Source organism: Sesamum indicum, linkage group LG15 (genome assembly GCF_000512975.1).
Source record: "Sesamum indicum cultivar Zhongzhi No. 13 linkage group LG15, S_indicum_v1.0, whole genome shotgun sequence".
NCBI lineage: Eukaryota > Viridiplantae > Streptophyta > Magnoliopsida > Lamiales > Pedaliaceae > Sesamum > Sesamum indicum.
The window spans coordinates 1,897,093-1,920,636 of NC_026159.1; the positions used below are offsets into that span (position 1 = coordinate 1,897,093).

The following is a 23,544-nucleotide window of genomic DNA, read 5'->3' on the forward strand; positions in this document are numbered from 1 at the left end:
CCCCTCCTCTTTTGCTGCTTCCTTCTATGCTTATTTATTGCTTCTACTAGGGTTTCTCTCTTCACATTTCAGCTTCACTGTCCATAATTTCACAAATCAAAATGTACGCTGTTCCTCCTCATCGATCAGATCCGTCCACAAACGGGTCGGATGTGCTCATGATTTACGAGACTTGGAAAGGCTCCAATGTCAGTTTTATTCATCTTTCTTTTCTACTTTTCTTAGATTCATGCCATTGTTTCTCCTTTATTACTGCTGCGCTTTATGCTCATTTTTTCTCCTTGCTTCTTTAAGACGATTTTAAATTGTTGGTGGATTCTCTCCACTGCAACATTGGGTTATTCTGCTTATGTTTCCTGATTTGAGTCTTCTAAGGAGAAGAAAAAAATGAAAAAAAAAATTTGGGTATTCATTTGCATTCTTCTCGTTTGGTACTTGGTTCGGGGCAAGTTTTTCCCCCTTTAATCCTTTCCTCGATTTAATTCAGTTGGTTGGTGCTCAGAAAGTTGTAATCTTGTTTGATACTTGTGGGTTTCTTCAAAGATAAAGGGAGCATGTTTTTTGTGTGAGTTCCTCTATGATTAATTATGTAGAGCTTCTACTAGTGAACCTGAATGTAGCTTATTAAAAATCAACCTGCATTTTGGTTGGAAAATCATAAACTTGTCATTTCTTCGTTGTAAACTAATTTTACTTCTGGATGTGATGGGCCTTTACAACGTGCAGCCTTGTCTGATTCCTACCGACCTTAGTTATATTTTGGTAAAACCATAAAGAGAGTTCATTCTTGGTAAGTTGAGATGAGAGTTATGTGTTAAGCCCATGAGCTCATTTACTTTTTCTTATTTCAGTTTTTCACCATATTCTTTTTACCATTGATCCCTGTGGGCTGCTAATTGCTTTGTAGAAATGAGAAGCATTGCTTTTAAAATTGCTAAACCAAAACCCGTACATTCATTATGTTGATTCTGGATAACGCTTGTCATTCTGGTTTAGGCTTTTTGAACGTTGGCTTACTTTTCTTGTTGCAGAAATTTTTTCTTCAAGGAAGGTTTATTTTTGGACCAGATGTCAGGTCCCTGGCCCTCACTATATTCCTGATCGTGGCTCCAGTGGCTGTTTTCTGTGTCTTTGTTGCTAGAAAGTTAATGGATGATTTTACTGATCACTGGGGAACTTCAATAATGGTTATCGCCATAGTTTTCACATTTTATGTATGCTCTCTCTCTCTCTCTCACACACACAGACACATATGGACAAAGAAACATGTGCTCCTAAGAAAAGTGTTGAATATGTGTCTTCTGTACAGAATTAAATGGTTAGATCGTAACTTTTGTCCAAGAGTTGGGAGGTTTTATAATTATGATGACATGCTTCAAGTAATGTTTTCCAGCTTGTTCTCCACGCATTTCACTTAGTGAAATTAGACCAATGGGCGAAGAAAGAGATCTCGATCAAAACGCTGTTTGCTTTACTCTACAGTCCCACTGCTTCCTCCCTGTTGCTATTGTGGCATTCAAGATAGTAGGAAGTTTTCTTGTAAGAGAGTTTTATTGTGCTAGACCAGTCAGGATCATTTGTCCTTTTATATGGTGATTTTGCTGTGCTTATAGGCCTTTCTGACTGCCTCTAAAATCAGGTCAAGGTTAGAAATGCAAACTTTGCATTCTATAGTTACAGAGTGATGGGTAACATAGATAAATTGCTCAAAACTACAACCGGTGATCCACTGTTCAACTCGTGTGTCGATTTTGTGCTATGGTAGTTGTCATTATACTTTAATGAACTAGTAGGCTAGAACTTTTTTACCTTTATCCTGGAGGCAGATTGCGAATCACTTGTTCAGTATGAGAAATATCATAGCATTCTCAGTTAATACCAAGCTTCAATTTGCTCCCTTTTTGACATTACATCTTGTAAGGACTAGACTTAGGTCTCTTTGAGGCAAGATCCTCTGTTCATTACTTCTTATATCCTCATGCTTAATAGCTTTCCTTCTTTAACTTGCAGGATTTAGTTCTTCTCTTGCTAACATCTGGCAGAGATCCAGGTATAATTCCACGAAATGCACACCCACCAGAACCCGAAGGCTATGATGGTAGCGTAGAAGGAGCTCAAACACCACAGTTGCGCTTGCCTCGCATTAAGGAAGTGGAAGTTAATGGCATTACAGTGAAGATCAAGTATTGCGACACCTGCATGCTTTATCGACCTCCCCGCTGCTCTCACTGTTCAATATGCAATAACTGTGTTGAACGGTTTGACCATCATTGCCCCTGGGTTGGACAGTGCATAGGATTGGTAAGATATGTATCTATTTACAAAATTTTGACAATCATATAGTGAAATGTTCCTTACCTCATTTTATGTGACCTCAACCTGATTGTGAAGATCCAAGCTGGTTTGAGTATGATGCACATTTTGAACCAGGACCATTTTGGTCTGGGGAGTTCCAGGAATCAGAAGGAACTACTGAGTTTGCTTCATTCTTTGTTGCTTTGTGGCACCCAAAGCCCTGTAAACTGTGTATCAAGTTGACTAGTTGTTCTTCTGGTTTTAAGTTGCTAGCTGAGTAGATCTTTGTTTGCAGTATTTGTTGTTATATTTTATTTTTGCCTCTTGTATATAATAGTTCTGGTATTAGCTTTATAGGTAACTGATTATGTTCCCATTTTGTAGCTCACTCATTCTGCTCATCTCTGACAATCCAATTTATGGTTTATGTCTTGTTGTAAGGTTGATGCAGTTTTACATTACACTCTGAATTTTGACAATTTGTGATGCAGAGAAACTACCGGTTCTTCTTCATGTTTGTTTTCTCGACAACGCTACTTTGCATATATGTCTTTGGTTTCTGCTGGGTTTACATTAAGAGAATCATGGATACTGAGCAGACATCAATATGGAGAGCAATGATCAAGACCCCTGCTTCCATTGTTTTAATTGTCTATACCTTTATAGCTGTTTGGTTTGTTGGAGGTCTTACTGCATTCCATCTGTATCTTATCAGTACAAATCAGGTCAGAACCTGTCTTACTCTTGAAAAAAACTGCTATTTGTTTATGCACTTAAGTTATAACTTTGTGTCCTTTTCAGTGCATTCTGGAAATTGTTTCTTTTGGAGTAACAATAAGTTCTGTATGCCGTTTGCAGACTACTTATGAGAATTTTAGATATAGATATGATCGCCGTGCCAATCCCTACAACAAAGGAGTATTGGAGAACTTCAAAGAGATATTTTGTGGCCCTACACCTCCATCAAAGAACAATTTTAGGGCTAAGGTACCGATAGAACCTGCTTTACCAGCTCGATCTGTAGCTGGTGGTTTTGTTAGTCCTAATATGGGTAAAGCAGTAGAAGACATTGAGATGGGAAGGAAAGCAGTATGGGGAGATGTTGGTTCTGTGTTAGATCATCCTGAAGGCCAATTGAGCGATAATGATGGCTTAAACGGAAAGGATGGTGGATTAGGTGAAATGTCCCCAGAGATAAGGACTACAGTAGACGAGGGTGATCGTGCAGGAATACATCCGAGGCGTTCAAGTTGGGGAAGGAAAAGTGGTAGCTGGGAAATGTCACCGGAAGTCCTTGCTTTGGCATCTAGAATGGGTGAACCGAACCGAACAGGTGGGAGTAGCAGCACCGTCCGATCAACAGAACCCAAGTTATGACATACAAATCATTTGCATGCTGGGGGAGAACCCATTTGTTGATGTTTGGTATGTTGTGAAAGTCTGAACTATGGTGATTAGTTGCATGATGTTGGACTTGGCTTTGATGGGGTGTGCAGAAGTGTTATTTGGGTATTGCTTTAGGAGAAGGAATGTTTGTGGTATGAGGGTTGCTTTCTTATCCCTAATCCTGTATTGTATTTGTTGAATTAGTTATAGTTGATCCTATCTCTCTCCCTGTCTCTCTATCTGCCCCAGTGTGACTGTACTTGTGTTGACCATTGATTGTGCTTCTCGTGTTCCTGTGGGCTGTAAGTTTTTCTGATTTCACATTGTCTGATTGAAGAATTGGAGTAGATGAAGGAAGGATTGTCAATATTAATGTATTGTGAATGTGAAGGAATGGCCGGAAGAAAAAAACTTGTAATTTGCAAGTCGTGGATTAAGATCAGCAATATCGTAGTTGCTCTTGGGGGAAGTTTGTTTAAACACTCACTGATAAATGAATAACCCTTCATTTAATTATTACAAGGATTTAAGTGGGGCATAAAAAGCTTAGGAATAAGGGAGACGAGGGAAGTAGCATTTGGTCGGGTGGCGTCAAGCTAGGGGGGATCTTATTATAGGCCATGTTAAAAACGCGCCACAATATAAATTTAGGATGGGCGAAATACTGAAATAGTTGGATGGTGGTCAATATATTATTTTATATAATTAATTGTGTAGCAGTAAAGTCAATGTACAGAAGGCCGCCTGCTAACCATCCAGGAGTTATTATTGTGATTTACTTACCCTTTTATCGAGGGGGGAGGGGGAACGCGTGGGAAGGCCGATTGATTAAATGTCTGCCTGAAAATCTAATTCAGAACAGGGAGCTGCTGCTAGTTATTCGGTTTCGGGGGGTGTAATATTAAGCGCAAAAGTTTTCCCAAACCAAAGATTTCCAAATCAGCGGGTCGCCTTCTTCTCTACTTCTTTTGCTTCCCCCCTCTCTCTCTCTCTCTCACGGAAAAATCTTGTTTGCTTATGTTGGAGAGCTAATAAGTCAATTGAGGTATGTGAGTAAATTCCATTCTTTTCTCTTTTTTGTACATTGCTCTTTCTTCCCTCCATCCCTATTATTATTATTATCATTCAAGTTTCTTCATGTCTTTCTTATTTCGTTTTTCCATACATAGCACACACAATGTACAAGAATCAACTCCAGGAGCTTGCTCAAAGAAGTTGTTTCAATCTCCCTTCATACGCCTGCATCAGAGAAGGCCCTGACCACGCCCCAAGATTCAAAGCTTCCGTTAATTTCAATGGTGAGATATTCGAAAGCCCCACTTATTCCACCACTTTGAGGCAGGCGGAGCACGCCGCCGCTGAGGTGGCTCTCAATTCACTATCTACCAGAGGCCCTTCAAGGTCTTTAACCGCAAGAGTTCTTGTAAGTTTTTCTGACAATAGCGTATGAGTTTTCTTGTGTTTTCTACCTCCTCCTCCTAATCTATACTTATATAACATAGGATGAAACTGGAGTGTACAAGAATCTTCTTCAGGAGACTGCTCATAGAGCTGGCTTAAAACTTCCAATATACACCACAATCAGATCAGGCCCTGGTCATTCACCAGTTTTCACTAGTACTGTAGAGCTTGCCGGCATGAATTTCACTGGTGAATCAGCAAAGACTAAAAAACAAGCAGAGAAGAATGCTGCAATAGCTGCTTGGTCTGCATTGAAAAGAAGTGAGTGATTTTTTCTTCACTCTCTCATTTCCACCGTTTATTGGTACACTAGTTGTTTGCATGATTAATATTTCATTCTTCTCGCCCAGTGCCAAACTTGGGTTCTTTCACCCAGACTAGTAAAGAAACCGAGCAACGTGAAGATCAGGACCATGTAATTGTGGCAAGGGTGCTTTCAACTCTTGGCCGCAGAGAGGAAAGCAGAGTGATTAGAAGGAGGGATCAGTATCAACCAAGAGGACGGATGCAGAGACCTCATAGAGACAATAATCCCAACACTACTAGTGCCCAGCAACGACCGTGGGATTTCATGGATCCATTTCTGGATCCTAGTTTACAAAGTTGTAAGCAAAAACCGAATAGCTTTCTGTCTTTGCTACCTCCTCCCCCACCCAGAACTATGTCCAAAATCTTTCCTCCAATTTTATCAAAAGAATGTCCACCACTCCACCAATCAATAACAAGTCTTGGCCCGCTGCAAGTAATGGGAAGTTCACAAGTTAAAATTCAAGAAACGCCATCACCCCTGTTTGATGAGCATCAAAGGGATGATCTTGAATGGATTAGTAAGATATCAGAGGCAATCAAGAACAAGTATGGAGGAACGGTAAGTGGTCGCAGCCATTCAAGTTCAATTTTTTACGGAGGAAAAGCAGTTTACAATCCATTTGCATTGCCTAGTTGGAGGAACCTCAACTTTCCCTTGCCTGATGAGGCAGCAGAAAGTTCAAGAACCCATAAAGGAAGCAATATTCTTGATCCAATAACTCCATCCCAGACGGCGATTCCTGAATTCAAGGGTTCCTCAACATCATGTGGTAGCCAAACGGGAAGGCCCGGGTTTAGTGGAGTGAGGATTGCACCAGAAGTTCAAATAAGGTCAGTGATTCCAGTATGCGCGGCTCCACCAGTAAGGCTGAGGTCCTCCACATCAACGAAAGAGGGTGCTTCTGCTTCACCACCATCAACTTCAAGTCCATCATCATCGTCGGTAGAGTTAGCCTCTAGTTTGAGCAAGCTAAAGTTATGAGAAAAAGAAGAATAAAAAGAAAAAGAAAAAGAAAAAGAAAAATGAAAGGCACATCATTAGCAGTAGTAGCAGCAATATTGTGTTGTAAGTGGGAGTGATTAAACCGTTGTTGTTGGTTAAAGTAGAGTGTTTTGGTGGGAGTTATGATGAGGATGATACATTTTTGTATGATGAATTAGTGGTAGGCAGCAATAGAAGATAATAAAAAGTAGTTGGGTGGGAGAGAGTGAGAGAAGGTAGTAAAGAGGTAAGATATGATGAGAGAGAGATATTAATTGGGTTGGTGGAAAGAGGAATGGGGGGCATTAAATGAGATCTGGGGAAGTGGGTTGAATGCAGATGTGCAACTAGCAAGTAGCAATGAGCAATGAAAGAAGGGGTGTGGAGTAAGCAGAGACAATTGCAGCGATAAATGCAACCCCATTTAATTTACACGGCAGAGAAATTAATGAATTCTGTCTTCACCAATTAATACTCTCTCTCTCTCTCCTCTCTCCTCTCATCTTGTATAGTAGAGAGCTAAGAAGAAGAAGAAGCAGATTTGGATTGGAGATGGATTTCTCTGTGTCTCTCTCTCTCTTCTTTAAATGCTTCTTGACTGAGTGACTAAGTATGGAGGCAGGAATATATCTCTCCTGCACTGCATCTGTATCTGCATATGAACATTTTCCCCCCCATATGCCACACCAGTCACAATTGCAATCACTATGTAGTTCCTAGATTTCCACTACTTGGTGTAATATAAAACTAGGGGTTGGAACATGGGGATAAAATGGGTATTTTTGAAAGATGGGTTCACCCTTTTTCGAAATAATATGCAGTTGTAGGGGACACCAATAAAGACATTAATGGTGCAATTAAAGGACATTAATGGTGCAATTAAAAGGAAGGGGGCCAACATTAAATTGTCGTCTGGCCCAAGAAACCCACTCATTTTGGAAATATGGATCCAAGTCTTGTAGTCTTGGTAAATGGATGCAATGGGTTATCTGGGATGGGGCTTGGGCTTGGGCTTGAATTTGTGTTTAATGGGATGAGGAATATGTGGGATGGGGCTTGGGGTTGGGCAATTGAAGTGGTTGTGGGAACACATGAGATTGAGGTGTGATATGGATGAGATGCGTATTATTGTTTATTTTTATTAGTAGGAATATTGGGAATTAAGGTGTGGATCCACATAGATGACGCGTTGTGTGCATTTGCAACGAATAATTATATCCCACCACCTAAGATCTATGTCATCACCACATTCTACCTTATCCTTTATAAACAAAAAAAACCAATAATTTACTCTATTAAGTTAATAACATATATATATATATATTTGACTCTTTTCCAATTCTAATAAGTATTGGTATTGGTTGTATTTTTATTATAATAAGTATTAAAACAAGTGATGATGTAGCTATACCTCCACCAATCTCTACACTTTTCCTCTTCTTGCTATGTAGAGAGGTGTAGAAGGCGTTTAGAATTGTTGAGAGAGTCCAACTCCACCACTTTTACGCACCCATTCCCATGGAATCCACATCACCTCACCCCAATACTAGTATTATTCACTTCACCATCATCAATTGTTTTTATTTGGTACTAATTAAATTTTAGGCACCAATTATACAAGTATTGAATTTTAATTTGATGATAAAAATCATAATGATTTTCTCTAATATTTGGCTAGTTTGAATTGTTACATTAATTGGGAGATAAAAAGTTGTGTAGTAATTTATTATCAAATAAAACATATTATCAAAGTATCTCAAGTCAACTATTTTCAAAAAAATTAAATAATAGAATAATGGTAGTGAGAAATGCACGCAACGCCTCAACCATTCCAACCAATATGTTGTCTTAAAAAAAAATTAAAGGGAAAAGAATATCCAAAAGCATAAACATAAGGGGAATGGGAAAAACCGAATATTCGAGGTAGGGAGATCCCCTTCTCCTCCTCTACCTCTACCTCTACCTCTACGCTCCTTAAATATAAATAGCCCCCCCTTCATCATACTCTTTTCCTTACAACCAATTCGACAATTACCGTTCTATCCATTCCTCTCATCCTCAACTCTCTCTCTCTCTCTCTCTACCTCAACAATGGCTCTCAAAGCTGTTCATGTTTCCGATGTTCCCAATCTTGATCAAGTTCCCGACAATGCCTCCCTCTCTCTCTACTCCTCCCGTTTTCCCAAAGGTACCTTCTTTATTCTTTATTCTTGTTGTTTTTACGTGTGTTGATGCCCACTGCTTAATTTGCAGGCGTGGACGTTGGGAGGGCGACAACTTTGTTTAAGGAACCCAAATTTTTGGTGATCGGACACAGGGGGAATGGGATGAATATGTTGCAGTCATCGGATTTGAGGATGAAAGCGATTAAAGAGAATACGATTCTTTCCTTCAACACTGCCGGAAAACACCCCATTGATTTCATCGAGTTTGACGTTCAGGTATACAATATGATTTTCCGATTTCCCGGTGGTATATATGTAACTTCTCAATATGATTATTTTTTTTCTTTTCTTTTTTCTGTTTTAAGTTGATGTTTGTGAAACCGGTGTTCCCTCGCCGCGTACGTTTGTTTTAACTGGTAAAAAGAAGGACAATTACTTGTTATCCTTCCCAAGTTGGATATCAAAAACTTATCCGCTTGGTTAAAATTTGTTTTCACTTTATAAAAATAGAAATTGAACAGCTTCGTCATTATTAACTCTTGTGTTCATAATCACGAAAATTTCCTCCTCCTTCTTCTTTTTTTTCGTTCCTCCCCTCTTTTCTTTTGGGGGGGTGGGGGGGTGGGATGATTTCAGATACTAGATTGATCAATTTAAGATTGTAGGATGTCTTAATTTGTTCCCTTTCTCAACCCAATCGATTAAGATACTGATAAGTTTGTTTTTGCGTTTCTTGTTTTTTTTTCTTTCCCGAAGCTTGGATGGAATTCTCTGTTTATCGTCTTGCTCTTGAATGGACAAGAGTCTTAGACAGGAAAGTGAAAAATACAACTCTGATTTTTGTAGGTGACGAGGGATGGCTGCCCCATCATTTTTCACGACAACTTCATCTACTCTGAAGATAACGTAAGTAGAATTCTTTAGTTTTAAATTATGTTTTTGAATTATTAAAATTATTTTTGATATAGATCTATTGCATTTATTGTTATGAAAACTTGATCAATTGACAAATTAAGTCCGCAGTCAGCACAAAAAATAAAAAAGTATTACTAACAAATACTTCCAGCTGAATGAATTTTCAATAGGTGAAATTAAAATTTGCGGTGCAGAATTTTGTTAAGATTTCTTATGACAGTTGAAAACTATGAATTCCAGGGGGCAATCTTTGAAAAGAGAGTCACTGAATTGTCTCTATCCGAGTTTCTTACGTTCGGCCCTCAGAGAGAAGGTGGTTCGGAGGGGAAAACTTTGTTGAGGAAAACAAAGGATGGCAAAATTTTAAATTGGACGGTGGAATCTGATGATCCCGCATGCACACTGCAAGAGGCATTTCAGAAAGTGAATCCTTCTCTTGGGTTCAACATTGAATTGAAGTTCGACGATAATATTGTTTACCAACAAGACTATCTCATTCATGTATTGCAAGCTATATTGGAAGTTGTTTTTGATCATGCCAAAGAAAGGCCTATCATATTTTCCAGCTTCCAACCGGATGCCACTCTGCTTGTCAGGAAACTTCAGGGCACCTACCCTGTAAGTTTGCTAAACTTGGATTTTTGAAAATGTTGAATAAACAGCTTTTGGTTTGGTTGTAGTTTACTGATATTATTGAAACCAGGTGTTTTTCCTCACCAATGGAGGAAATGAGATTTACAATGATGTGAGGAGGAATTCTTTGGAGGAAGCGATCAAACTATGCGTGGAAGGTGGTTTGCACGGGATTGTTTCTGAAGTGAGGGGTATCTTCAGAAATCCAGGGGCAGTGAACAAAATCAAAGAATTGAAGCTCTCTCTCCTGACATACGGGAAGTTGAAGTGAGTCTTTCTACTCCCAATTACAAATAACAAACAAATATAGTTGAGAAAGTGTGATGACACGTTTTTGTTTGGTTTCAGTAATACAAAGAGAAAGTGTGATGACACGTTTTTGTTTGGTTTCAGTAATGTGGCTGAAGCGGTGTACATGCAACATTTGATGGGTGTGGATGGAGTGATTGTGGATTTGGTTAAAGAAATAGCAGAAGCAGTTTCGAAAATGGTGAAGCCGCCATGTGGGGAAGGTGAAGAAGAGGAGGAGGAGATAGTGATGGAAGGAAAGGGTAGCAGGCCTAAGTTCTCGCAAAGGGAGTTGGCATTCTTGTTGAAGCTCATCCCTGAATTGGTACAGCACCAATGATTCATTCATTCGTTGGTTGGTTTACTCCAAACATGACTCCCATGTATGATATATTAGAGGAGTTGTAGGAGTATACATACCACCCCTTTTGGCTTCTTCAAGTTCTCAAGTATGGAGGTCTGTGACTGTGACTGTGTCTGTGTTGTGTGTGTTTCGATTACTGTAGATGAATTTATATAACTTGTAAGGGGAGAAGATAGCAGTGAACAAAGTGATATTGTGTCTGCTGAAGCCCAACTCTCAAGGGTTTGTCCTTTTTTCAGAGTTTTTCAACCCCTGTTAATGTAAACATTCCTATCCTGGGGGATAATTGTTGTACCATTTTCTAATCTCAATCATTCATCATTACTTCCTTCCAACCCCCTTGAATGCAAGCTCAACTCAATCGCCAAAGTTGACAATTATCCAAATAAGTCAATTTTATTTAAAGAAATGAAGCAGAGACAAATCAATGTTCTTCTTTGATGATATCACCAAATTCAGAATAGTCAAATTAATACAAGAGTGGACTGTGCACCTGACCCAGCTGCCTATCTTGAACAATAATTGGCTTCGGCGGACTAGTGTATTTTTCACTTGAAACAAAAAGAAGCCAGTGGTTTGAAGATAGAGAAATGAGAAATTGAGAATACAGCTAAACATAAAAACAGACCAAAAAATTTTCCAAGTATTGTACGTGATGGGGATGGGCAACACAATGCACGCACTTATAGGCCGGTCGTTTGTCTTCTGAATTCAAATGTTGTTTTGAACAACTAGACTAGACTAGACTAGACTAGATAATTAAATACCCTCCAAACCATTAGTGCTTTCCATTACCCAAATTCTAGAAATTGATGATGTTGTTGTTGTTTTCGTCTTATTAACCCAAAACAAAACACATAAATTAATAACAACATAGAATAGAATGCAGCGAGTGGCTCTTCTTCAAAATCAGCATCCAACTGCAACTGCAAAAATCCTCCTCTCATCAAAATTGCAATGCAAACAACTGATTATTTCTAAAACAAATTATCTTCCTATTAGATGGACACAATAATGAGTATGACACCCCTGCCCGCCTTCATCTATTTTCCAATCAGTTGACCACTACAATTACAGAATAATATACAAATTAAAAAAAAAAAAAAAAACGTGTGTATTTTGTTATACAAGGAAACCATCTTATCTTATCTTATGAAGAAATAAATAAAAGATTGATTGGGTGAGTGAGGTGAGCACGTTATTCAACTCATATACATCTTGTTAGTTACACGTTTCAATAAACAAAAATATGTAGGAATTGCAGGTCAATGAAGGAAGGAGTTTAGATTACAAGAGTCTGTCCCATCCAGGTAAAGGTGGGAATGAGAATTGGAATTGGAACAAGTGGACCTTTGATATCCCTTTCCCTTATATATAAGTCACACAAATGTGCATCATGTTTCTTCCCAAAATGAAAAATACCCCACAACACAAACACACATAACCACATCCCCAACCCCCATTCCCATTCCCTCCCTCCACTTTCAATATCATTATCAATCTCTCTCTACTCTCTTCCTCCCTCATATACACATACACATACAAATACAAAATAATACAGAGCTGAGTTCCTTGCAGAAAAACACTACACTCGTTCTAAAGATGGAGACTGAGCAGCCGCTTATCAAACTTCCCATTGGCTTCAGATTTCACCCCACTGATCAAGAACTGCTCCTTCACTACTTGAAGAGGAAACTCTACTCTTTACCACTCCCTCCCACCCTCATTCCTGATCATGTCGACGTTTTCCACTCCAATCCTTGGGATTTGCCTGGTTTGAACTCATCTCTCACTCCCAATCCCTATTTATGCTGTTTAATTTCCACTCATTCTGTCTTCTCTTTCATTAAGGGGACTTGAAGGAGAAGAGATACTTCTTCTGCAAAACAAAGATGAATTTTATGAACAAATGCAGTTTGATGAGTAGCGATTGTGGGTACTGGAAATCCAGTGGCAAGGACAAGCAAGTTATGGCTCCCGGAAGTGGAACCAATCTACTAATTGGGATCAAGAAGTGTTTCCTCTTCCATCAAGGGAAAACGTCCCCTCAACTCAAAACTCAATGGGTTATGCATCAGTTTTGCCTTGTGGCCTCTTTCACCACACCATTCTTTTTAGCTCAGGTCTGGCTGGGTTGCATAAACATTTACAAACATCAATTTTTTTTTTTTCTTTTTGCTGTATATGAGTTGGATTTTTGGAGTTTATTCAAACTATATATCTGCTTCTTGGCAGAAACTAATGATGCAAGTGGGCGATTGGGTTGTTTGCCGTGTGTACCAAAGGAAGAGGAAAGCAAGAAATCAGGTGGCTAATTACATCAAAAAACCTAGGACTTTGCAGGGGATCCGGACAAAGGATCATATGAATTTAAGGATGGGAGAGGAGAATGAATTGGGATTTTCATCTGCTCAAACGTGTTGTTCATCATCTTGTTGTAGTGGGATTACTGAGATCTCTTGTAATGAATTAGATGAGGAAGCAAGTAGTCAAGCCAGCCCTTGCTGGAAATAAAGATTAAAAATTGAGTTTTTGCGTCTTGGTTTTGGGATTGGAAAAGGTAGAGTAGTATGAGTTGTGATGAAAGCAGTGAATGATTTTTGAAGTTAAAGAAGCAGCATTGATTATTGCCAGAATCTGAAGACTATGTATGTTATTCGAAAAAGGCAATTGATTTTGGCAAGTAAAATTGAAAAAAGTGGATGCAGAAAGCAACACAAATAATAAAGAGAGAGCATCCAAAGAAAAGAAATAAGACAGAACAGGATCCTTAGCTATTGATATTTAGCTGCCCTACTCTTTATAATTCCTATTTTTCTTCTTCTTCGTCTTTTTTTAATTAAAAGAAGATCCCTGTAATATATATATACACACACAGAGACAAGAAAAAGAAGAAGATAGTGGTGGTTATTGTTATTGGCATCTATCTGCACATCACATGTTGTTTGGTTTGGCATTGGCATCTTTCACCACCCCAACAAGCAAAGAACAACATTTAATCACTACTAGCCAGCTATTAATTAATAATCCCATTAAATATATTTACTTGTGTTCCTAATTCCATACACACTACTCCCCTCTTGTATATTGTAATTAATTGAAATTCAATATTATCTTTCATTTATACAAATAAATAAATATAATTTTATCATATATAGAGAGAGGGCTGAGAAATGAATCTTGACCATAACTGGGGAATTTCTTGAGTTTAATGATTTGTTCTTGGAAATGGGTTTCATGTGATGTTGGAAGGTGAACAAGACAGGTTGGTCTCAAGACTTGGATAATGTGAAAACATGTCAAAGATTCCCAATTAATTGCTTAATTATATGTATAGGAGTTTAATGAATCAGCAGCAGCACATAATGCAAATTGCAAATTACTGGTACTACTCTTCAACTTGGAACACATGCACAACTAATTAATTAATGTTGTTGGCGCTCCGCACAACCACCAAAAATTAAACATCTAATAACTATATATATATATAAATAAAAACCCACTGCCACTGCCCTCTGCCCTCTTAATTAATACTATATATGTACATTAAATCTCAGAGTATGGAGTGGACATGTCGTAGCTAGTTGAATCATGAACCTAGCTACTGCTCAACCTTCTCGGCACCTACACCACTACCATATCTTTATATATATTGGCTTTGTATTTAAAAAAGTAGTGATGAATAATTTGTATAAAATAAAATACAAGTTGAAAGAAAGGAGAAATGAATAAGGTATGTAGTAGTGTAGGAGTTAGAAGAGGAAATAAAAGAGAGATTTGGAGAAGGAGAAGCCATTGTTCCTGAATGAAAGTTGGGTCGTGAGCAAGTAGAAAAAATGTTAAAGATGAAAGGCCCAACCATCAACTATAGAATTAGAAATGATGTATATGCATATTAAGAAGAATAATTAGAAATGATGAATCGATAATAAAATTTTAAAGGAAGCGTTTTTGTTACTTAGTTTGTTTATAATAAAATAATACAACAGTTTGAAAAAATCCTCAATAACTAATTATTAATAAGGTTGTCAAAATGGATAATCATGTTCAATTATAATAGTCATGTGACTCACCCCACTTCACTCCCTCTCTCTCTCTCTCTCTCTCTTGCTCAAATTTGAAAGCGCAAGGAAGGAAGAGCCTATAATCTAGGATTTAATGTAATTTATCCTCTTATAATATTAAAAATAAATAAATTATTTTTATATAAAAAATAAATAACATTTAATTTCCTGTATTTTAAAAAATAAAATATTTTATCTCCCTGCCTAAAAAGATAAATTACTTCAATTTTGAAAATTTAGAGAAATAAATTGCATATTTTAAAAAACATAAAGGGGTAAATTGCTATTTTATTTTTCATAAAGAGGCTATTTACTTATTTTTCATAACACAGATAAATAGATTACAATTTACTCAATAATATATATATATACCTTCTCCTTCCCCTTCCTCTTCTGCAACCTATCTTTGACTTTTGACTCTTCTAATTTAATTCCCCCGTCCCCAACCCAATCCAATCCAATAAATAAATAAATAATAGAAAAAAAAAAAAGAAAATAGATAACATCTATACGTAATAAGGCAATCTTTGGTTTGAATTATGTTGAGCGTCTAATTTTGAACGCCTATAATTTTATGTTCAGCATCTAATTTAAATATATAAAAAAATAGTTGAAAAAGTATAAAATTTAATGTATAATCACATCATTTATTCAATTAAAAGTTAGTTTATCTTCTATTATTAGTTTAACTAAAGAATTTTATTTTGAAAAATGAGGCCTTATATAGTTTTTGATATATTCCAATGAAATATTATTTATTTAGAGATCAATAAAATAAAATTATTTAGTGTACATTCATGTGTTTTTTCCTCCACTATATATAGTATTTATCTTTGACCATGTGAATAAAATCATATCACATATCCCGTGTTGCAGCAGGTTTTGGGTTCCTTTCCAACTTACCACTCCTCATATATAAATAATTTTATTTTAAATTAAAATATATTAACTATAAAGTTAAGTTAATATAAAATTTTAAAACTTATTTATCTTATCCTACTTTTTCTGGATTCAAAAAATCAGTGCACCTCTCTCAAAATCATTACTTTTTACACATATAAAATATATTAACTATGCAGCTAAGTTAATGTAAATTTTTTAAATAAGTTATTTATCAATTGTAAGGTATTTTTGAGATCGTAAAAAATTAATACAGATATGTCAAAACAACAATTTTGTGTCTGTACCACCTCTTTTCTTTATATAAACAATAATATTCAAAACTCACTTTCTTTCATTATCATAAAACTATTTTTTGTAAATATTTATTTGGAATCACAAGAAAAAAAGTTTCCATTGAAAATATAATTTCAGTTTGGCTAAGAATTTAAAATAAATGAGTTTCAATTTTCTTTCTTCTTCAAAATCACATATTTCAAATCTTTCGTTTAGATTTATAGGCTATATTTGGAAGATAGATTTAGATCTAAGAGAAAAGTTTGAAATAGTTTTTCAAATGATTTCATATAAATCAATGTTTAACCAAAAATGATTCAAAATTAAAATTAAAATGAATTTATTCAAAGAAATCAAAATAATTTGTTATTAAGGACTTGAAATTTACTAATTCAAATGCAATTTTATAAGTTGAAACATAGATAAGAATAAGGGTAAATTACAACGATCTTCCCTAAAGTTCAACATAATTATAAATACCACTTGTTGTTTGAAAAATTACAAATACCCCATTAGTCAATAAAAAGAATTTATTTATAATTATGTCAAACTTTAGGGAATGTGATTGTAATTTATCTTATATAATAAAACACTAAACATTGCCAATGAGGTATAACTCATTTGTCCAAGTTAAGGTCCATGACTCTAAGATCATGAATATTTTAATAGTAAGTGTTATTCTATTTTAATAGCAAGTATTGATTACATATAATTATCTAATATTGATAATTGTAATTGATTTATTAAAAAAACTAAATTATATCATTGCTTTTATTTAAAAAAAAAAAAAACACTAAACACAAAAATGAAACTTAAAATTTTCACAAAAGGGAGGTTCTTGAGGGCAAATTAGTCAAACTACACCCACCCAGATATTATAATTAGAAATTGGATCCTTTTTAATTCATGGTACATTAGGAATCAGATAAGGCTTCTGCTACGCGGTTGAATACACTTGAAATTTTTTAGCCCTTTCACAATAATTTCCATTAGAAAAGTTTCTCTTCAGCGACTTCAGTTCTTAATGGACAAGATTGGAGAAAAGGGAACAGCAGAGGAGATTTCAGTCTGACCGAACCGAAATTACCTAACAGTAACATTAGATAGATATACGAGGTCCGTCGTCACTATAACAGCAGAGTTGCCTTTTCAATTTCGGCGCACAACGTTAGAATTTTCTCTTCTCCTTTTTCGTCTCTCTAATTTTTCCCCAACTCCTCCTCTTTGATCCTTTTTCATTTTTTTTCTTTTAAGAAATCGGAAAAATAAATAGACTCTGCTTGTTAATTTTTTGAGTTAATTCATCTTCAATTCGTATTTTCCCCTCAAAGTCTGCGCGGAGGAGGGAAACCCTGGAGTTGAGTTGGTAGTTTGGAGATGAAATCGCCTTTGGGGACGCTCAGAAAATTCGGGCTGACTAAGAACGAGCCCAAGGAAAAATGGGATCACAAAATCTCGGTGCATATTGATGGGTTAACTCAAGCAGCAAAGGTGGATCTTATTTACTTATATTTCTTCTCTTTTCATTCAATGTTATTTTTGACTTTTGCTTTAGTTCTACTGCATCTCAATTTCATTTTTTCCAACTTTAATGAATTGAGTTTATTGGGTCAATTTCTGCATAAATATGGTGCATTACTTTATTTGATGCCAATGTTGACGGCTTTGTCCACTAGGCATGGCGGTTTTGTGCGAATTATCCCTAGAAGTGAATTTGACATCTAATTGAGAAATTATAAAGTTGGCAAACATGAATTCCAGCTAATTCGTCTTCCTCGATCCTAATTTAGTATTCCAATTTAGATATATTTGAGGAAGTTGAGTAAGATTTTTTGTTTGGTTGAATTACTTATTGGTGGCGAGAAGCCAACTTCTAAGAGTAAATGCTGTTTTATGCTTTTGCTTTTCTCATGTGAAGATTGTGTGCTTAGCCTTAGTTGTTATCATTACAACTCCTTGTAAATTAACGGACAATTCTGATAGCATGGCAAATATCTCTGCCAGTTCTGCTTCTTGCAATGCGACCATGTCTTATTTGCTGTACTTTGTTTGCAGGATATGAAAGACATGAGAACGTGCTATGATAGTTTACTTTCAGCTGCAGCTGCTACAGCGAATAGTGCATATGGTACTTGTTTGAAATGTTGTAATAGCTGGTTTTCAGTTTTAAAATATATGATTCTGGAGGATGATACTTTGAAATCATGGTTGCCAATGTCTGTTTGTGGAGGATCTCTTCATAGTATAGACATCTGCCATCTCACTTAAGATTTCTTCCAAAGTTTATTTGTTTTTCTAAATCCTGATAGCAATCTCTACAAGTTTAAACCATCTGGCAAATGTGATTACAATCAGTTGAGTGAAGAACTCACAGTAAATCAGCAACAAAATGTTAGATCATTCATTAGGGCCTGAGCTTGATTGTCTCCCCACTAAGCAAACTTTAAAAATTTATTATGTTCCTTAGAGATCATTGGCCATATACCTCTTACTTTAGTAATGGACTATATGACGATTTCCATTGATTTGTCATGAAATGCAGGAAATTCATCATCAACCTTATGTTTCTTTTTTCAGAGTTTTCTGAGTCCTTGTTGGAAATGGGGAATTGTCTACTGGAGAAAACTGCAATGCATGATGATGGACAAAGTGGTGAGTGAGCTAATTTGTTCTTCTTCTAAGCAACTTTCAATGTCCTTTGGCAGCAATGTTAAGTTTTCAAAATATGCCAAGTAAAGCCACCTCGCTCCAGTTTGAACATTGATGTTTCATTTATTGTGTCCTTTTTGTCCCGTGTCAGCGCAATTAATGATAGAAAACATAATTTTTCCACCTAAGTGAATTTTCTGGTAGGCCAGTGACTCAGATTGTTCCATACATCTGTTGGAAAATCATGAATCCAAAGCACGCGCTCGTTGTGATGTAACACATATATAGGCTTGGTCTGCACCTAACTGGATATAGTTTTCTTTCACGGTGCTACTGAACTTAACATATACTTTTTCTTTGGTGGTGCAGGCGGAGCATTGTCCATGCTTGGAAAAGTGCAGCTTGAACTTCAGAAACTAGTTGATAGCTATGTTAGTTTTTTTGCTATGCCAATCTTTTCTATATATGCCAGAGAACTTATCATGACTCAGTTTTCTTTGCTTTCCAGCGGTCCCATATTATCATGACAATCACAAACCCGTCAGAGTCTCTTCTTAGTGAGCTGCGGAAAGTGGAGGTTTGAATATCAATTCCTGGCGTGTAGAATATTTTGAATGAAATCTGTATCTCAAGTCTTTTAGTTTTAGTGCATTATAAGATGATTCTGTGATAGCCGATGACTTTATTTAGTTGTTAAGTTATGCAGGACCACAAAAATTTTTACTTGAATTGGTGATTTGGTTATTGACATTATATGCTTAGATGCATTCTCTTGGAGAAACATATTCTTTTATGTGGCAGGAACTCCTAAAGTGAAGCTTTAAGAAGGTTATTTAAAACTCTATCGACATAACAGAAATTTAAGGGACGTGTTATGTGTTCTCTATAAAAATATGATTGAAAGCTGGAAGGTGAAGATCTGGATGATGGATATATATGGGTGACACAATATGCTTTCTAAACATAAACCTTCTTTTCTTCCTGTTGATAGCATGTTTGCTAGAAACTGTTACTTTACCTATCCCATCTATATCGTGAACTCTATTAGTTAAGCATTGTTAATTAAATAGCTTGGTGCTTTGGCAAAACAAATGCCTGTATATAACTCTCCTGGCCCTCTACTAAATTTTGAACTGGCACGTGATGCTTTCAGTAGTTTTATGATATTTTATCTGCAATGTCTGGTTGATTTGCATCTGGAAACTTCCAGTCTTTCAATGCTGCAAAATTACGTTGGTGATATTATTGTTGCAATGCTATAGTATAATTTGCAAACTTACCTCTTTGCTGGTGCATTAGTTTAATTCCAATATTGGTGATGATCTATGCTTTACTGGTGCAGGAGATGAAGTTGCAATGCGACGAGAAAAGGTATATGGTATTTTCATATTTTTAAGCTGGATATTCTCTAGCGAGTTACATTTTACTGATCTCATGTAAGATTTACAGGGAGATGTTTGAATACATGGTGGGACAATTTAGAGAAAAGGGAAAGTCGAGACATGGAAAAGGGGAGACCTTCACCTCACAGCAATTGCAGGTTGTTTGTGATGAATATGACGACGTTGCAAGGCTCTGCATTTTTCGGGTGGAATCATTGAAGCAAGGGCAAAGCCGGAGCCTATTAACACAAGCAGCTCGTCACCATGCTGCACAGGTTTTCTTGTATTTTCATGATTTCAAGTTTGATAAGCTTTTGTATTCTATTTCAAGTTTTGATGATTTTCTACTTGTTTTGTGAAAACAGTTAAATTTTTTCCGGAAAGGACTTCAATCTCTTGAAGCAGTTGAACCACATATTAGAAATGTTGCAGAGAAGCAACACATTGATTATGAGCTAAGTGAATTGACTGAAGTGGAGAAAGGTGATGATGAAGGAAACAGTTTTGAAACTAATGATTATGGTGAATTAAGTTTTGACTATAGACAAAACAAGCACGAGCTAGACAATGCTTGCACGTCGAGGAACTCAATGGAGGTGAGTTTTATTTGCTAGTTGTTTGGCTTATGTTGCTAACTTACCTTTTGAATTTTAACCCTTGATATGAATTACTTGACCTGAATTAGTGATTCCAATTGTTTGTAGCTTAAGTTATCCTTTCTGAAACTTCTAGTTCTTTTATTGTTCACCTGCTTCTTTATCTACATACAAGTAGATTTTTTCTGTTGCCCTTCTGTGGTAACTGCTAAAGCATTTAGTACCAAGAACTGTAAAACAATAAAGAAGTATATTTATGATTAGTTAAGCTAACCTTAAATTTTCATTTTAGAGCATGATTGACTAGTTTCGTATCTGAAAGCTGTCTTTAGGATTCTCAAGAATTCCTAGTGATTTTTTTTTTTTAAAACATAGTGTTTCTGTTGAAACTTCAATTAGTTTCTTGCTGTTTGTGCAATACTTTTCATAGCAATCTCTCAATTCTTCGGAGTTAATAGGATCCAGTGCATAACAGGAATGGTGGTGGTTGTATTATCAAATGTTGTATAAGTCTGACTCCTTGCCATGAACAAATTGTAATCATTTTGGCTATTTGCATTTTTGATTAGCTATGGCCTGGATATCTGTTTCCTTTTGGTGTTTTCCCGTCACTTATGTGCCTATATCGAGTTCAACTGCGTTATTGTTAACATGCGGTCCTGTTTCATGGGATCTGCAGCTGGATCAGTTGGGTGCTCCAAGCGCACAAACTCCTAAGGTAAAAGATGTTGAGGTGCATATGGGCAGTAGCAAAAGCCAAGGAGATGAAATACCAAGTCAACGATCTCGTGCGGGCAGTCATTCTGCACCAATCTATCCAGAGAAGTTTGACCCTTCTGACAGAATTAGAGAAATGCGGACTGCCGTGCAGAAACTTAATACTCATGTGCTGCCCACTCCAGCTGATGCAAAGGGTTCAGTCCCAAGTAGTTCTGCACCCCAGTCCAGCACTGTACTACCTGTTGAGAGCTCCAAAAATCCATGGCATTCTTCCCCTCTGAACATTGAGAAGCCAAAGAAGTCCATAGATGATCATTTATCTGCACGCAGTTTTTCAAAGGCTCAAATAGCCGTTGAAGAGACCAGCAACAACAAACACTTTCTCCCACTACCCCGCCCCCTCACTGAGGGAGCTGCTGTCCCACAATTTGAAACTCAGGGTGGACTTGATACTCGGAAAATTAAAAGGCAGGCATTTTCTGGTCCCTTAGCAAGCAAACCATCATCCAACAAGCCCCTCCTACCTACCAGTGGACCCATAAGTTCCACTGGAGCACCTCAATCAGTTTCTGGATTGCTTTCTCGTGCATCTGGTCCCCAGGCTCCCTCATTTGTAAATGTATCTCATAATGCTTCACCGCCCCTTGTATCTTCACCCAAAATAAGTGAGCTTCATGAGCTCCCTAGGCCCCCTGATTCTTTTAGTTCCAAGCCCATGCGAAGTGTTGTGGCCCTTGGGCACTCTGCTCCCCTAGTCAACAGAAATCGAGAAGTATCCCCAACAAATAGGAATCCTTCAAGGCAATCAAAAGAAGGGTCGCCACTTCCACTTCCACAACTACTAACTGTTTCTCGAAGTTTCTCAATACCCTCTAGTAGTCAGAGGGCATCAGCTTTACAGTCAGGTAAGCTATTGGAATCATCTGAAATTGTGCAGAAGGCAGAAGAAGTTGCTTCTCCTCCACTAACTCCAATATCCCTATCAAACATGAAGCCACCAAATTCTGGACAAATAAGAGGTGAAGTGAATACTGTTATCATGGTAGTTAGCTCTTCTGCATAGATATTATATTCATTTGCCAAAGAATGCATTGCTAATTTTTTACTTGCATTCAGAGTAAATTTTTACAATTAAGTTGGCATAATGGTAGAACGAAATGGGTGGTTTATATTTTTGAGTCAAATACTTGTCATGTCATCTTCTGAATTCAGATCTGAACTTCAGTGGATGCAGGTGGCAGCTGAACTCTCTGGGATTTGTCCGTGGAATGTTTGGCTTCTTTGAGTTTTTAGGGCTGAGTATATTTTGGGAGTTTCTTGCTGGGTAAATGTCTGTAAATATAGTTTCTATGTATTTCCTTGAATTAATCCCCTTCTCTTGCTAAATCAATTCATCCGACTACATTGAGAGCCAAAATACAACACAATTTTGCAGTTATTATGCTTTGTATGTGGTGTAACTCTGCTTTCTCTGGTTTTTGTGGGTTGTGGCGTGTTACTCTGTTGGCGTGGGTGGGGCGGAAAGAATGTGTGACTATGGGTATCTGGTTGGTAAAAAAAACTTGCAAACTACTTACAAAATTGTCCTGTTTTTGGCATTATTTATAGGTTGGGATGTATACCATTTTGTTCTTCAAGTTGGGTGGTTGTGGTGGATATGTATTTCATTTTGATGCGCTACCCCAGTGGGAGCGGGGGTGGGGCTCTTATTATTCGTCTGTGCCATCCATTTGACTACAGGAATTGTTAAGAGTTGCAAACAATATCTTGTATATGTAATTTCTCATCTCTCTTTTTCATTTTTAGTTTTGTTGGAGTTTGATCAGATAATGTGAAACCAAGCAGCCATCATCTTAACAACAAATATTTTATATATCAATCACTATTTGCGTATTTGCTTTGGTGTAGCAGCTCTATTTTTTTCTTGTGGGTAAAAAATGACGAAAAGAGAGAAAGAAGTAGTGATAATATAGATAGAGCTACTTCCACTTCCACTTCCACTATTTATATAAAATTATTATTAATATATTATATTGAGCATAACATTCATATGAGTCGGCAATGGCAATGGACAGTTGAATATAATTTACAGAAATCAATATCAGTTTCATAAATCTAAAAATTACATGGCGCATCAAGGATTTAATTTACATATTTCA

At 36.7% G+C, this 23,544-nt stretch overlaps 5 protein-coding genes across 7 annotated transcripts; all 5 read left to right on the top strand.

The window, feature by feature from the left end:
- LOC105177462 (probable protein S-acyltransferase 7) lies at positions 7-4,000 on the top strand. Of its 2 annotated transcripts, XM_011100627.2 has the most exons (5): positions 7-188; positions 1,032-1,214; positions 2,011-2,301; positions 2,787-3,020; positions 3,154-4,000. In XM_011100627.2, the coding sequence occupies exons 1-5, from the start codon at positions 102-104 to the stop codon at positions 3,670-3,672; spliced, it is 1,314 nt and encodes a 437-aa protein (XP_011098929.1). In that variant the 5' UTR covers positions 7-101; the 3' UTR covers positions 3,673-4,000. The 2 variants fall into 2 exon arrangements, with proteins under 2 accessions (XP_011098929.1, XP_020554780.1); XM_020699121.1 differs by lacking the exon at positions 1,032-1,214.
- Positions 4,192-6,589, top strand: LOC105177460 (double-stranded RNA-binding protein 3). Its single transcript, XM_011100626.2, has 4 exons — positions 4,192-4,726; positions 4,851-5,104; positions 5,184-5,403; positions 5,493-6,589. The coding sequence occupies exons 2-4, from the start codon at positions 4,859-4,861 to the stop codon at positions 6,431-6,433; spliced, it is 1,407 nt and encodes a 468-aa protein (XP_011098928.1). The 5' UTR covers positions 4,192-4,726; positions 4,851-4,858; the 3' UTR covers positions 6,434-6,589.
- LOC105177463 (glycerophosphodiester phosphodiesterase GDPD1, chloroplastic-like) lies at positions 8,365-11,133 on the top strand. Its single transcript, XM_011100628.2, has 6 exons — positions 8,365-8,621; positions 8,687-8,874; positions 9,445-9,504; positions 9,754-10,131; positions 10,217-10,413; positions 10,540-11,133. Exons 1-6 carry the CDS (start codon positions 8,525-8,527, stop codon positions 10,772-10,774), a joined length of 1,155 nt encoding a protein of 384 aa, XP_011098930.1. The 5' UTR covers positions 8,365-8,524; the 3' UTR covers positions 10,775-11,133.
- LOC105177464 (NAC domain-containing protein 41) lies at positions 12,093-13,530 on the top strand. The gene is made up of 3 exons (XM_011100629.2): positions 12,093-12,572; positions 12,650-12,921; positions 13,034-13,530. The coding sequence occupies exons 1-3, from the start codon at positions 12,401-12,403 to the stop codon at positions 13,310-13,312; spliced, it is 723 nt and encodes a 240-aa protein (XP_011098931.1). The 5' UTR covers positions 12,093-12,400; the 3' UTR covers positions 13,313-13,530.
- On the top strand, positions 17,023-23,171 carry LOC105177465 (uncharacterized protein At2g33490). Of its 2 annotated transcripts, none has more exons than XM_011100632.2 (10): positions 17,023-17,529; positions 18,094-18,166; positions 18,616-18,690; positions 19,057-19,118; positions 19,196-19,264; positions 20,030-20,058; positions 20,137-20,344; positions 20,435-20,665; positions 21,345-22,404; positions 22,620-23,171. In XM_011100632.2, the coding sequence occupies exons 1-10, from the start codon at positions 17,416-17,418 to the stop codon at positions 22,628-22,630; spliced, it is 1,932 nt and encodes a 643-aa protein (XP_011098934.1). In that variant the 5' UTR covers positions 17,023-17,415; the 3' UTR covers positions 22,631-23,171. The 2 variants fall into 2 exon arrangements, with proteins under 2 accessions (XP_011098934.1, XP_011098933.1); XM_011100631.2 differs by having other exon boundaries at positions 17,025-17,529; positions 22,611-23,171.

Coding starts and splice junctions, on each gene's coding strand:
- LOC105177462 (XM_011100627.2), top strand. CDS start 102: ATGTACGCTGTTCCTCCTCATCGATCAGATCCGTCCACAAACGGGTCG. Junction 1,215..2,010: donor CCATAGTTTTCACATTTTAT/GTATGCTCTCTC, acceptor TTTAACTTGCAG/GATTTAGTTCTTCTCTTGCT. Junction 2,302..2,786: donor TTGGACAGTGCATAGGATTG/GTAAGATATGTA, acceptor TTTGTGATGCAG/AGAAACTACCGGTTCTTCTT.
- LOC105177460 (XM_011100626.2), top strand. CDS start 4,859: ATGTACAAGAATCAACTCCAGGAGCTTGCTCAAAGAAGTTGTTTCAAT. Junction 5,105..5,183: donor CTTTAACCGCAAGAGTTCTT/GTAAGTTTTTCT, acceptor TATATAACATAG/GATGAAACTGGAGTGTACAA. Junction 5,404..5,492: donor TTGGTCTGCATTGAAAAGAA/GTGAGTGATTTT, acceptor CTTCTCGCCCAG/TGCCAAACTTGGGTTCTTTC.
- LOC105177463 (XM_011100628.2), top strand. CDS start 8,525: ATGGCTCTCAAAGCTGTTCATGTTTCCGATGTTCCCAATCTTGATCAA. Junction 8,622..8,686: donor CTCCTCCCGTTTTCCCAAAG/GTACCTTCTTTA, acceptor CTTAATTTGCAG/GCGTGGACGTTGGGAGGGCG. Junction 10,132..10,216: donor AACTTCAGGGCACCTACCCT/GTAAGTTTGCTA, acceptor TATTGAAACCAG/GTGTTTTTCCTCACCAATGG.
- LOC105177464 (XM_011100629.2), top strand. CDS start 12,401: ATGGAGACTGAGCAGCCGCTTATCAAACTTCCCATTGGCTTCAGATTT. Junction 12,573..12,649: donor CAATCCTTGGGATTTGCCTG/GTTTGAACTCAT, acceptor TCTTTCATTAAG/GGGACTTGAAGGAGAAGAGA. Junction 12,922..13,033: donor CACCATTCTTTTTAGCTCAG/GTCTGGCTGGGT, acceptor GCTTCTTGGCAG/AAACTAATGATGCAAGTGGG.
- LOC105177465 (XM_011100631.2), top strand. CDS start 17,416: ATGAAATCGCCTTTGGGGACGCTCAGAAAATTCGGGCTGACTAAGAAC. Junction 17,530..18,093: donor GGTTAACTCAAGCAGCAAAG/GTGGATCTTATT, acceptor CTTTGTTTGCAG/GATATGAAAGACATGAGAAC. Junction 19,265..20,029: donor GTGAGCTGCGGAAAGTGGAG/GTTTGAATATCA, acceptor TTACTGGTGCAG/GAGATGAAGTTGCAATGCGA.